This window comes from Protopterus annectens, chromosome 9.part0 (genome assembly GCF_019279795.1).
Source record: "Protopterus annectens isolate FY-2018-M chromosome 9.part0, PAN1.0, whole genome shotgun sequence".
NCBI classification, from domain to species: domain Eukaryota; kingdom Metazoa; phylum Chordata; order Ceratodontiformes; family Protopteridae; genus Protopterus; species Protopterus annectens.
In genome coordinates this window covers 1792218487-1792231979 of record NC_056743.1, presented here as the reverse complement: position 1 = coordinate 1792231979, position 13493 = coordinate 1792218487, and the positions used below count along the sequence as shown (strand labels likewise).

At 40.7% G+C, this 13493-nt stretch overlaps 1 protein-coding gene across 2 annotated transcripts in view; it reads left to right on the top strand.

Annotated features, from left to right (window-relative positions):
* The window catches only part of LOC122812269 (nuclear factor 1 X-type-like), a 2275854-nt gene that overhangs the window by 956321 nt on the left and 1306040 nt on the right, over positions 1-13493 (top strand). For both annotated transcript variants that reach the window (XM_044084667.1, XM_044084666.1), the window contains exon 2: positions 11836-11898. In XM_044084667.1, the coding sequence (XP_043940602.1) occupies positions 11836-11898 (63 nt within the window). The remainder of the gene's footprint in view (positions 1-11835; positions 11899-13493) is intronic.

Genomic DNA, 13493 nt, shown 5'->3' with positions numbered 1-13493 from the left:
GCGTAAGTTTGCACACCCTTAAACTAATGCACCTTTTGATTTAATTACATCTTTCAGTCTTCTTGGGTAGGAGTCTATCAGCATGGCACATCTTGACTTGGCAATATTTGCCCACTCTTCCTTGCAAAAGCGCATCACATCTGTCAGATTGCGAGGGCATCTCCTGTGCATAGCCCTCTTAAGGTCATCCTACAGATTTTTTATTGGATTTAGGTTTGGGCTCTGTCTGGGCCATTCCAAAACTTTAATTTCTTCTGGTGAAGCCATTCTTTTGTTGATTTGGATGTATGCTTGGGGTCATTGTCATGTTAAAAGGTGAAATTCCTCTTCATCTTCAGCTTTCTAGCAGATGCTTGAAGGTTTTGGGTCAAAAATGACTGGTATTTGGAACTGTTGATAATTCCCTCCACCTTGACTAAAGCCCCAGTATCAGCTGAATAAAAGCAACCCCAAAGCATGATACTGCCGCCACCATGCTTCACTTTGGAGATGGTGTTCTTTTGGTGATGCAAAATGTTGTTTTTGTGCCAAATGTACCTTTTGTGTATATTGTGTCCAAAAAATTCAACCTTGGTCTCATCAGACCATAACACATTTTCCAACATGCTTTTGGAAAACTTGATGTATTGTTTTGCAAATGTTAGCCAAGCCTGGGTGTTTTTCTGTGTAAGAAAAGGCATCTGTCTTGCAACCCTACCCCATAGTCCAGACATATTGAGAATATGGAGATTGTTGTCACATGTAGTACACAAGCAGTACTTGCAGAAATTCCTGCAGCTCCTTCAGTGTTGTTGTAGGTCTCTTGGCAGCCTCCCTGGCCAGTTTTCATCTTGTCTTTTTATCAGGTTTGGAGGGACGTCCAGTTCTTTGCAACGTCACTGTTGTCTCATATTTTCTCCACTTTTTGCTGACTGTCTCCACTGTGTTCCATGGTATAGCCAATGCTGTGGAAATGTTTTTGTACCCTTCTCCTGACTGATACCTTTCAACAATAGATCCCTTTAATGCTTTGTAAGCTCTTTGGGAACCATGGCTTTTGCTGTAGCAGGCAACTGAGTAAATGTCTGGAAAATCCTACTAGGACAGCTGAATTCTATTTGAGGTTAATCAGAGTCTCTTTAATTGATGGCAGGTATGTACTCAAGAAGACTGAATGCTGAAATTAAAGCAAAAGGTGCTTCAACAAAGTTTTAGTTTAAGGGTGTGCACACTAATGCAACTAGCGTATCGTACATTTTTTATATTTTTTCCACTACAGATTTGTTTGTTTTTCAATTGAAGTGTACAGGTTATAGGTCACATTAAGGTGGGAAAAGTTTTGAAATGATTTACTGTGGTCTCGTTTTTTTTTTCACAAAAACCTGGCATTTTAACAGGGGCGTGTAAATTTTTTATATCCACAGTACATAAATTTTTCCTTTTCATTCATTATACATATATGGTTTATTTCTTAACTATTACTATTCAGTTTAGCACTACTTAGATTGCTCAATCACTGTCTTTCCTGAAATTTCAATTTTCCTCCTGAACATTTTTCTGCCTGTCTTTTTCCCACATATTGCTTTTATTTCTATGTAGCTTGCTCCTGCCCTTTTCTAAAGATCTTCCCTTCCCTTATCTCATTTACAACATTCAGTAATTTTGTTATAGTTAGTTGACTTTTAATTTCCATTTTCTAGTAATCGCTTTTTGGCAGGCAGCAGCATTAAACTTACTAGGGCCTTACTATTTCTAGACAATTCTGTTTCTATATCCCAACTCTAAAGAATCATTTCCTTAGTTATAACAGTTTTCTTCCCTGACATTTCTGACACTGCCATACTCATAAAATCCCAAGTAACTCTATTGAATGTCTTCTCTGCATCAAGACACACTAACAATAGCAGGATCTTCTTGCATTCTGCTTCCAGGTCCTCATTGTTCTGTTAATTTTATCAAATATTTTCCATTCTGATTCTTCAGAAAAAACATATTCATATATCTATAAACTCATAATATTTAACTACAGCCCCTTTCTGCAAACCATTTCTTTATTTATTAGTTGAAAAACTGCCATAATCTTCCTACTTGCTATGGTTAAAAGTCCCATATCTGCTAAGCTTCATGAACCTACTGCCAAGCCCTTTCCTTCTTCTTCATAATACAGGAAAAACAGTGTACAGATTTCCTAGTTCCAAGCCACTGATCATATCCTTTCTAATCTGATAAAAAGGACCATTGTTTATTGACCTAAAAAGGTAATTGACCAAATAATTCTTACTTGACAAACTGTGGTGGCACTACTCAGTGGTTCAGAAATTACCTCACCAGTTATATGGTGCAATTGCTATTTGGTAATACCTTATCATCTCCTGGCTCTCCTACTGCAGGTGCACTCCATGGATCAATTATTGACTGTTTTTTTAATTTAGCTACACAATTGACCATTTCTGTTGTAGGCAGATGAACATATTATACTTAGAGGAAGCCCAAACACTGCCCACATACAAGCTACCCTTCAAACTGACCTTAACAAATTATTTTCCTGATGCTTTATCAATGATTTCCTGGTTAGTACATCTAAATCCAATCTTATGCTCTTTAGCACTGTTCCAAAGGTAAATGCTGCATTTCCACTATGAATCACTAACTACTGGGTATTGTCATCTTGCAAGTAATTATATACAGATATCTGAGCATAACTCTTAACCCCATCCTAAACTTATACCATCAGTGTCTCAATCCTTATCAAAAGTGTTATGCCACAGTTAAATTAATCATACAAAGTTACTCAACTCCTTAGCACTGAAATTCATGTTGCCATAGCAAAAAAAAAAAAAAAAAAATTACTGATCCCTAAACTCGATTATGCTATCCCAAAATATCACAAATTTCCAGAAAGCCTAATCAAAATTTAATAACTTTAATGGATACCCTTACTCATGACTGTACATTGCTTTGTTTTGCCAATACCTTCCTGATCACCAGAACTGCCTCTTTCCCCTTTGGTATACAACCATATGCATGTGCTTCTTTTTTTTTAATTTCCCCCTTCATTCACACTCTAATCTCAACCTTTATAATCCTTCTACCATCTTTGTTGTCATCTGTCAGAAGCTCATGCACTGTACTGCCCTCCCTTCAACCTCTCTGAAAGAACAAGCCTGCTACATGTTACAAATGGAACCATTAAATGCATTTAAATCATTGCTCATCCCACACTTTAGAGGCTTCTTGAAATATAACTGATGTTATGTAGTCCTATTTCACCGTAATTCTTGCTGGATGGGTTCGGAGCCGATTCTCAGCTCTGATTCAGCTGATACTAAAGCTCGAGAGCATTTACTAGCTCAAGGCTAACCCCTATCCCATGGTGCCTCACGGCAATTCCCCAGATCTCGTTTGCCGCGAAAGCTTCAAGGTTGTCTCCTTACTGGCTCGTTGGCTAAGTAGAAGATTTTTGATAAATCTTATTATTTCTCGTCCTTTTTTCTTCACTTTCTGCCTTTAATAGTTGTTATTACCTGTGTGATTGTTGTTGAGTGCTTGATCCCCTATTCCACTTTTTAGGATTGTACTGCCTGTTTTAGTTAGAGGGCCATAGTTGCCTGTTTAAATTAGAGGTCCTTTCCTCCCTGAGTGTTAGTCCGTCTTCCTATAAAAAAAAAAAAAAAAAAAAAAAAAAAAAAACTTTTTCTCCACTTCACAAACTTTAGTTAGTTATAGTTAGTATTGTTGTTATTAAAATTGTTATTAGCCTTGTTTTCTTGTCTGCATGTCCAAAGAGAAAGACAGAGAACATAAGGAACTAGCTGTGTGTACTATCTGGGAGAGACTCACTTACAAGAACCCTGTACCTTTTGCCATGCCTTCAGTACTAGGGTTCTTAATGAGAGGAAATGTAAATAAATAAACAGGGGTCTTATGACTAGTTCCTTCCAGGAACAGCTGGAACTTGGTCAGACAGCTCCCAAAACTGTGAAGAGAAAATCTTTGGTTCCAGCATCAGAACCGTCTAAAAACTCTAAAGCGGCGGAGCCAAAGAGTTCTGGCTCCAGTTCTGCTTCTTCTGTCTTGTTGCCGTCAGTTTCTTCTGTACTGAGGCAACCTTCGGTATCGAGACACTCTCCAGCTATCGGCCCTGTTTCACTGACATTGAGGTCTCCTATTTTAGAGAGGAGGAGATCTCCTTCTGTCTCCACCCTTTCCTCCAGGACACTTTCAGATGAGGACATCGAGCTGGTGGTGAAGAGGCTGCTCTGTGACCCGGCTCTGGCTAAAAAGTTAGCTCTTCCAGACTCAAAGGCTTCGGAGACATCCGATTTACAGACTACTGCTCCTCCTCCGACTGCTTCGCTGTAGGATCCAAACACTTTGGGTTCTTCTGTGTTGGATCCTTCGGTTCTGAGAATTCCTCCTGCTTCCTCGGAACTGATAACTCTATTCTCAGTTGCTCTCCCCCTCTGTGCTTCGGCTCGACTGAGCTCGGTTCCCTCATCTGCTTTGGAACCTGTCCCTCCTGCTCATTGCCAACCTTCCATCTCCTCGGAATGGAGGTCGTCTTCGGAGTGGGGTGGAAAGGCCTTCAAAGCAATAGAAAAAACTTTCTCCAGTGCCAAAGCCCTGCCTTTGGACCCGATGTCCCACCAGCAGCTGGTAGCAACCTCTTCTCCCTTGCCACCCCTTCAGTGTAGGGAACCAGAGACTTAAGCAGCCCCCATTGGAGGTGTCCCCCCCTTTCGAGACCTCCCCAGAGTATCCCACTGGAGAGCTTCCTAAGAAGTGACTTTGTAAGAGGAAGCACATTGACTCACCTGTGTCTGTCACATCAGACACTGATTTGGATGAGTCAGAAGGGTCCCCTAGATCCCCCTCTGAGGATGTCTTGTTTTTTGACATCCTTGAAATCCTTAGACAGAGGGGTGATTGGAAGACCTCTAACCCTACTGAGGACGTGTCAATGTACCTTGAGGCCTTTGGTTCCCGACCTTCCACCTCCTGGGTGACACCACCTTATGACCAGCTCTTGGGGGTCATATCCTGGAAAGCCTGGACCTCCCCGGGCACAGTGGAGCCTGTCCCAAGGAGGCCAATCAAATTTATGACTACTCCGGAAGATAAGTCCTTTCTTTCTAATGGAGTTCCTGTTGATGCTATGGTGGTAGCAGCGGCTGTGAAAAAGGAGTTGTCCAAGACATCTTCCAATATCCATCCTCCTAATAAGAAGTCCAGGACGATGGATAGGTATGGAAAGCATACCTTCTCTCCAGTGGCATTTACCTTAAGATCGCTAAATTACCTGTCCCATTTTACTAGACTTCAAAAGGATCTCCTGAAAGGGTTGGGAGACACCCTTCAGGGTTCAGTAGCTTCGGGATCCATGGACAAGGTATCTGCGCAGCTCTCCACCCTTACATCTATAGCTAACTCCTCCATGAGGCTGATTTCCTATGCAGTGGACAGAGCGAGCAGGGCAGCCGCAGCAGGAATTTATCTTAGGAAACATTCCTGGATGTGTCTGTGTAACTTCACGGAATCCTTTAAGTCTTCCTTTACCAACGTCCCCTTTGATGATTCAACTCTTTTTGGAACGCAGGTAAAAGAGACTTTGACCAGGTGCGAGCAGGAAGGGAAAACCTTATCTCCTGTCAGAGTCCTTTTCTCCCTTCCTTCTAGACCCTATCCCAAGGGTCAAACGGGAGGAAAAATGTGGTTCCGTAAATCCCAAAAAGGTTTCCCTCAGGCACAAGGTCAACCCTCCCCTAGAGGCAGAGGAGGAGGATATAACAGAAGATGCTGCCCTCACAGCAGAGGAGGTCTGCAACATCAGGGAGATGGAGATACTTTCTCTGATTATCCCTTCCATCGCCCCTGAGGTGTTGCCTGACTGTCCATCTCTGCAGGCAGTCGTGGGGGCATCTTTCACTGTACCCAAACGCCTGGCTACAAATTTCCCAAGATCGTTGGGTACAAACCATAATATCCAGATATTACCTTATTCCCTTTATTTCTGATCCTCCAGTAAACCAGTCTCTACCAGCATGCCACCCATTCAGTTAGACCATGCAACATCAGCGGTTTTCTTGTTGCTGCAAAAAGAGTCATCCAGGAAGTCCCCACAGAGCAAATAGGATCCGGAACTTACTCACGATTCTTTTTAGTTACAAAAAAGACAGGGGACTGGAGATCAATTCTAGATCTCAGCAAACTCAATAAGTCTGTAAAGAAATCAAAGTTCTGAATGATCACTCTCCAGTCGATATTTCCCTTTATTGGGAAAGACAATTGGATATGCTCAATAGATCTTCAAGATGCATACTACCACATCAAAATGGACAGGCACTCCAGAAGACACCTACGATTTCGGCTGGGATCCAGTCATTTTCAGTTTTGAACACTGCCCTTTGGCCTCACTACAGCCCCCAGAGTGTTCACCAAATGCTTGGCAATGGTAACAGCTCACCCGAGACATCAAGGATTCCAGGTGTTTCCATACCTAGACAACTGGCTCCTCACTGCTTCCACCAAGTACCAACTAATCAGAACCAGGGACGAGACTCTATCCTTGTGCGCCAGATTAGGCATTACAATAAACCTAAAAAAATCAGCCTTATCTCCATCACAGCACATTTTATTCTTAGGCTCAGAAATAGACTCAACCACCATGATAGCAAAGCTGACACCAGAAAGGATAGAATCATTACACGACCAAGTCAGATTCTTGCTGAAGAGAGATAAAGTACAGGCCAGGATAGTCCTTCAGGTCCTAGGGACTATGGCTTCCACCATTCTCTTAGTTCCCCTAGCCCATCTGCACATGAGAGTACTTCAGTGGCTACTATTTGCCCAGTGGTCAATGCAGGATCTCCCCCGTCTCACCAAATATTCATCACAAACTCCTGCAAGAAGGATCTAACATGGTGGTTACATACCGATCAACTTCATCTAGGTCACCCACTTGCTCCTCCTCAAGAAAATGCAGTCTTGACCACGGACGCCTCCCAGATAGGGTGGAGGGGGCATTATCTGGGAATGATGGTCCAAGGTACTTGGCAGGATCACGAGAACCACTTGCACATAAATGTTCTGGAGATGAGAGCAGTGCTATATAAGTTGCAAGTACTTCACAGTTCTCTTCCCACTGGGACAGTTGTGATTCAGTCAGACAACATGTCTGTAGTGTGGTATATAAGCAAGCAAGGGGAACCAAATCCTACCCTCTATGTCGAGAGGCACTAAGAGTATGGAAATGGGTGATGGACACTGAACATTTTCTGGTAGCAACGCACATCCCGGGGCAGTCCAATGTGATAGCAGACAAACTCAGTCAAGCGGTCCCTGAAGTCAGAAGTTGCAGAAGAGATTTTTCGCAAATAGGGCCAGCCTTGCTGCAACCTATTCACCACATACATGAACACGAAATGCAGCAGCTACTTTGCCCTAATTCCCCATCTGGGGATGTCACCCAGGGATGCTCTGGTCCAGAATTGGCCTCCGGGACTCCTTTATGCTTTTCCACCCCTTCCTCTCATTCCAAAAGTAATTCAAAAATCAAAACTGTTGAGGAGTACTCTGATCCTCATTGCTCCTTACTGGCCTCACCAAGTCTGGTTCCCCTTCTTGTGGCCCTATCTCTTGGAGGAACCATGGATTCTGGAACCATCTCCAGACCTCCTGATTCATTAGTCAGGACAGTTCCATCCTACTATCCAAACCCTGAAATTGACAGCACGGCTGCTCCAGTTCCACGAATATCCAGGTATGTTTCCCTTTCCCCTACAGTCAAACACATTCTGATTTCTTCACACAAACCTTCCACCAGGAAATTATATTCCAGTAAATGGAAAAGGTTCTCCATTCGGGCAGCAAACCAAGGCATAGATCCCTACTCAGCTCCTATAGAGTCTATCCTGTCCTTCCTGACATCTATTTTTCATTAAGGAACTGCTGCTGCTACTATTAGAGTTCAGTTAGCTGCCATCTCTAATTATCATTTTGGCTATATGAAAAATCCAATCATGTCCCACTCTTTATGCAAAACCTTTTTGAAAGGAGTCCTCCTCAGATCTCCAATCAGGCAACCACCGAAGCCCTGGGATCTAAACCTAGTTCTTACATCTTTAATTTCTCCACCCTTTGAACCCTCTTCTTCATCGTCCTCCTTCTCAGACCTCCAATCAGGCAACCACCAGAGCCCTAGAATCTAAACCTAGTTCTTACATCTTTAATTTCTCTACCCTTTAAACCCTCTTCTTCATCAGATCTGAAATTCTTGTTTTGGAAGACATTATTCTTAGTGGCTATAACGTCTGCTAGGAGAGTTTCTGAATTGCAAACCCTCACCATTTGACCTCCTTACATTATTTTCCATAAGGATAGAGTCTCAATTAGAGCTAATCCTTCCTTTCTTCCTAAGGTATGTTCAGAGCATAATCTCAACACAACCATCAAACTACCAGCTTTCTTCCCAAATCATACTAATAAATCAGAATGCAGACTACACCATTTGAATGTCCACAGAATTCTCAGGTTTTACCTGCACAAGACTAAAGAATTTCGAAAATCAGACCAATTATTTGCTTCCTTTTCAGATAAAAATAAAGGATTGCCTGTTTCTAAGGTCACCTCATCTAAATGGCTTTCAGACTGCATTTCCTTTGCTTACAAAGCTGCTGGCAAACAATTACCAGCCAAAGTAAAAGGCCATTCAACCAGAGCAGTATCTACTTCTTATGCCTTTAGGTCTAAACTCCCAATTGATACCATTTGTGCAGAAGCTACTTGGGCAAGACCTCATACCTTTGTCACTCATTACAAATTGGATTTGGCCTCCCAGGACAGGTCATACTCTGGGTCCACTGTGCTGAAGAGTCTCTTTGCTTAAGCCACCTGGGATAAAGGTGCTAGGGATGCTGTCCCATCCAGCAAAAATTACAGCGAGATAGGACTACATAACATAAAGAAGTTATGTACTTACCATAATGTTCCATGTTTGTAGTCCTTCTCGCCTACATTCTTGCATCCCACCCTCTTTCCCCCTTCCTGTTTTGTGGAGGAACTGGTGGACTATGAGTTATGCTGTCTGAACTGGTTGTAGTTGTCCATCCACCTGGCATGGATAATAATACAGAGTATTCTGTTTGTATGGACATAGTTATTGATCGTTGCTGATTATTATGTATCTATTTACTTTCTTGCAAACAAGATCTGGGAAATTGCCGTGAGTGTTTGTGTTTCAGTCTGCGTGTGTGAGTGCATCGGTGCTTGTGTGCATGAAAGCGGAAGTGTGTGTGTTAGAATATTAAGTAAGGGGGGGTGTGGGGCACAACCCCTCCACATTGTGGGGTGTGATAGATTGGTTATAAGTTGTCTTTTGGAAAGAGCTATTTATTTAACTTAGAAGTATACGTGTATGGTTTAAAATGTTTACACCCCCCCATTGTGGGGGCTGTGCCCCCCACACCATCCCCCCTTACTTAATATTCTAACTCCAGGGTTGTGCTACAAAAGGAAAAGGCCACGTATAACTTTTGATGAAATGAGTTTCAGTGAAATGAGTTTTCGATGAAGTGAGCTTTCAGTGAAGTGTGCTGAAGAAACTAACTTTCGACCAAATGTGTTTTCAACGAATCAACGTAGATCCATAGGTTTACCTTTGAAATGTTGAAAGTCATGTTGTTGATTGGCCCATTGGGCGAACCAAAATTCAGAATTCTGGATGTCAAATGTCATGGAAGTTCGAAACTCAACAAATCGAACAGCAGATTAGCTGAGTTTCAAACTCCAACGTCGAACACACAATGTAATGCAGGGGGAAGCCCCCCTGCACCCCCCATGTGGGGGCTGCACCACCCACACCCCCCACTTTAATATTCTAACTCCGAGATCGCACTACAGTAGGGAAAGGGTCCATTTCCCAATCCCCACTGTAGTGCAATCCACACCCAAAATGCCGAATGTGCAATGAGCGAATGTCACTGTGCATTCACTCATTGCACATTCGATGCATTTTTTTCATCTATACGAAAACTAGAAAACGTCCTTTCACACAATCCAGTTTCACATATGTGCACTATGCACGTATAAAGGTAATCCGAGCCATATATATATATATATATATATATATATATATATATATATACACATATGGATGTCCTTCAGAACACTGAAAACACAAAAGACTGAAAATCAAAATATCTAAAATATTTTTGATATTTTGAGTTTTAGATATTCTGATTTTTTGATATTTTGAGTTTTAGATATTCTGATTTTCAGTCTTTTGAGCTTTCAGTCTTATGACATAGACCCATAGAGGGGTCTTTGTCATAAGACTGAAAGTTCAAAAGACTGAAAATCAAAATATCTAAAACTCAAAATATCAAAAATATTTTTAATGCAAGGGGCAAGCACCCCTGTACCCCTCATGTGGGGGTCTGCATCCCCTACGCCCCCTGCTAATTATATATACCAACTCCAAGATCACATAACACTGGATAAAGGGCAATTCCATTTTCAATATTCTGAGTTTTAGATATTTTGATTTTCAGTCTTTTGAGTTTTCAGTGTTCTGAAGGGCATCCATGTGTGTGTGTGTGTGTGTGTGTGTGTGTGTGTGTGTGTGTGTGTGTGTGTGTGTGTGTGTATGTGTGTGTGTATATATATATATATATATATATATATATATATATATATATATATATATAAACACACACATGTATATACCATAGACAAGTACAGTGAAGTTTGGTGTTATATATAATGTACAGATAACAAAAAAATAATAGAACATGTCTAAATAGGTATCCTTGTTATGAGTGCCAAGCTGTACTTCCTGTCCCAGAGTCCTTCTCAGCTGCTGCTAGTCATTATAGGGTTGGGAGGGTGGCCTAATGGTTAAGGTGTTTGCCTTATAAACACAAGGTGCAGGGTTTGAGTCTCACAAGAGATAATTGGCTAGACTTAAAATGGCTCACAAGGTCAGTTAGCCTAGTACTAATCTATGAACCTTATATGACAAATCCGTAAATCTAAATTCTCAGTGTGTGGGGACTAGCAACAACACTTAGTAATTCTAGAAATTTGTTACAAAATTAGAAGTAAACACAGCATCATAAATTTGGACTACTTCTGTTATCATATGTGCATGTGAGAGTGTGTGTATGTGTGAGGACATCATAAGTATGGACTGCATCTAAGAATATAGATGCATGTAGGTATATGCCCATGAATACTTGTGTATAAATGATGGAGTGCATTGTTTCATGTTAAAGATTAAGATTCACTTGCTTACTTCCTGCCAGACCCTGCTATGGTGCTTTCTGTGCTGATTCCCCTTTTAACTCTGATAATTATATCAGTTGCATAGTGTGTGCATATCTTTTATATTAAGAGCACTCAAAACTGTTTTTTTTTTTTCACACAGAGATGTGCATGGAAGGTATGACAGTTTAGAAATACAGACATATCACTGAACACCTGAGAGTACATCTGCAAAACAATACAGCACTCCAGAAATACTTTTAGTAAAAGCTCAGTTAAAAAAACTCCACTCAGCAACACATATTAGGGTCTGTCACCTCAAGCCACATTTTGGCTAGAATTTCTTTTCAGTTTGCTCTTGACATAATTTTTGCCTTGTCAAAATAAAAAGTTGTGCATTTATTGTTTAGCATGTTAGAATGTAAAAGATAAAGATCATTTCTTATAAGAATCCCTCATTCTGAGCATTAGAGTTACCTGCAGCCATGTAAAATGAAATAGATGATGCAGTGATTGTCAGTGTATTAATGCTGCAACATGAACAAAGTCATATGTAAGTTAACTAATGCTAGTCTACTGTACTGTCTTTCGTTACAGATTCAGGACAATCAGAAAGTTCGAATCAACAAACAGATGTGGACATCAAACCCCCACCAAATGGTAAGGATGCTGTGTGTGAATGTTTGTGTGTGTGTGTGTGTGTGTGTGTGTGTGTGTGTGTGTGTGTGTGTGTGTGTGTGTGTGTGTGTGCGTGTGTGCGTGTGTGTGTGTGTGTGTGTGTGTGTGTGTGTGTGTGTGTTGGCATGAAAGCAGACTAATATCCTCACTAGAAAATAAAGGCTTGTTTATTCGTCCCTCAAACGAACAGAATGTTGTGCATTTTTCTGGATAGATTTACATGTTTTTATTTTTATGCAAATGTATATATGTAGCTTCATGCTAGTAAGGTAGGTGTGTTCAACTATGTACATGTGTTTATGAATGTGCTTGCACATATGTTGGATGACATGAGAGACCACAGATAGATGTGCATCTTGTTTGCAGGTCTGTGTGTGCGCATATGTGTGTGTGTGTGTGTGTGTGTGTGTGTGTGTGTGTGTGTGTGTGTGTGTGTGTGTGTGTGTGTGTGTGTGTGTGTGTATGTGTGTGTGTGTGTGTGTGTGTGTGTGTGTGTGTAAGCATGGTAGTGTGCCTTGTAGATGAACTGTCTTTATCTGAAACAGAAAAACAGCTGGGAGGGTTCATTGAAACTGAACGTATTGAACATTACTGGCTTTTTCTTCTTTGTGAAATCACGGAATAGCAGAAATTGGGGAATTTGTCCTTTTTCTACAGTAGTGCAATCTCAAAGCTGGTATATATATATATATATATATATATATATATATACACACATATATATATATATATATATATATATATATATATATATATATATATACACACACATATATATATATACACATATATATATATATACACACATATATATATATATATATATATATCAGTAGCAGAGGGGTGGGGAGAAGGGGTGAAGCCCCTCCCCATGAAAAATAATGTGTGTAGTTATTTTGGTGAAGTGAGTTTCAAGTGTTGTCATTGAGAAGATGAGGTCTGACATCTCAACTTTTCAGTTTAGCAGTATACACCCATATACATAGTGTCATACTGTTTGTTTCATTGTTAAAACTTTTTGTGTATGCACTACATGTTTTTCTCACAAACTGGATCTTCTCACACAAGAACAGGGGTGTTTGATGCACCCTGACACTAATCAACTTCAACTGATTGCCTGGATGATAGAGTCTTAATTCCATTTAGGCAGCTGTTTACTCAAGGACATGCAGCAGGTACTAATGAAAGCAAGAAAGCCTGGTACTAGAAAATCATATATTAGCAAATAGAAAAGGTTTTCTAGTTAGTACCTATAACATCTCAGCTCAAAAACAAACCCAAGCATTCTTTTCATATATGGTGCCAACACCATAACCAGTACCCATTCAGGGGTAATTGTTTTCTGGTTTTATAATATTTGTATGAGTTTCTATCATATTGCCTTTCTTCCTCCTCTATCAATGTTCATTTATCAGCCATTTCAGCGTGTATGCCCATGGATCCTCCCTTTCAGTGCATTCTCATGTCAAAATGTTTTTGAAGGGGGTTTTGCATAAGACGAATCCAAGAAAATTGCAAGCTTCTCCTTGGGATCTTAATTTTGTGTTAGAGAAGTTAAAACTTGCTTCATTTAAACC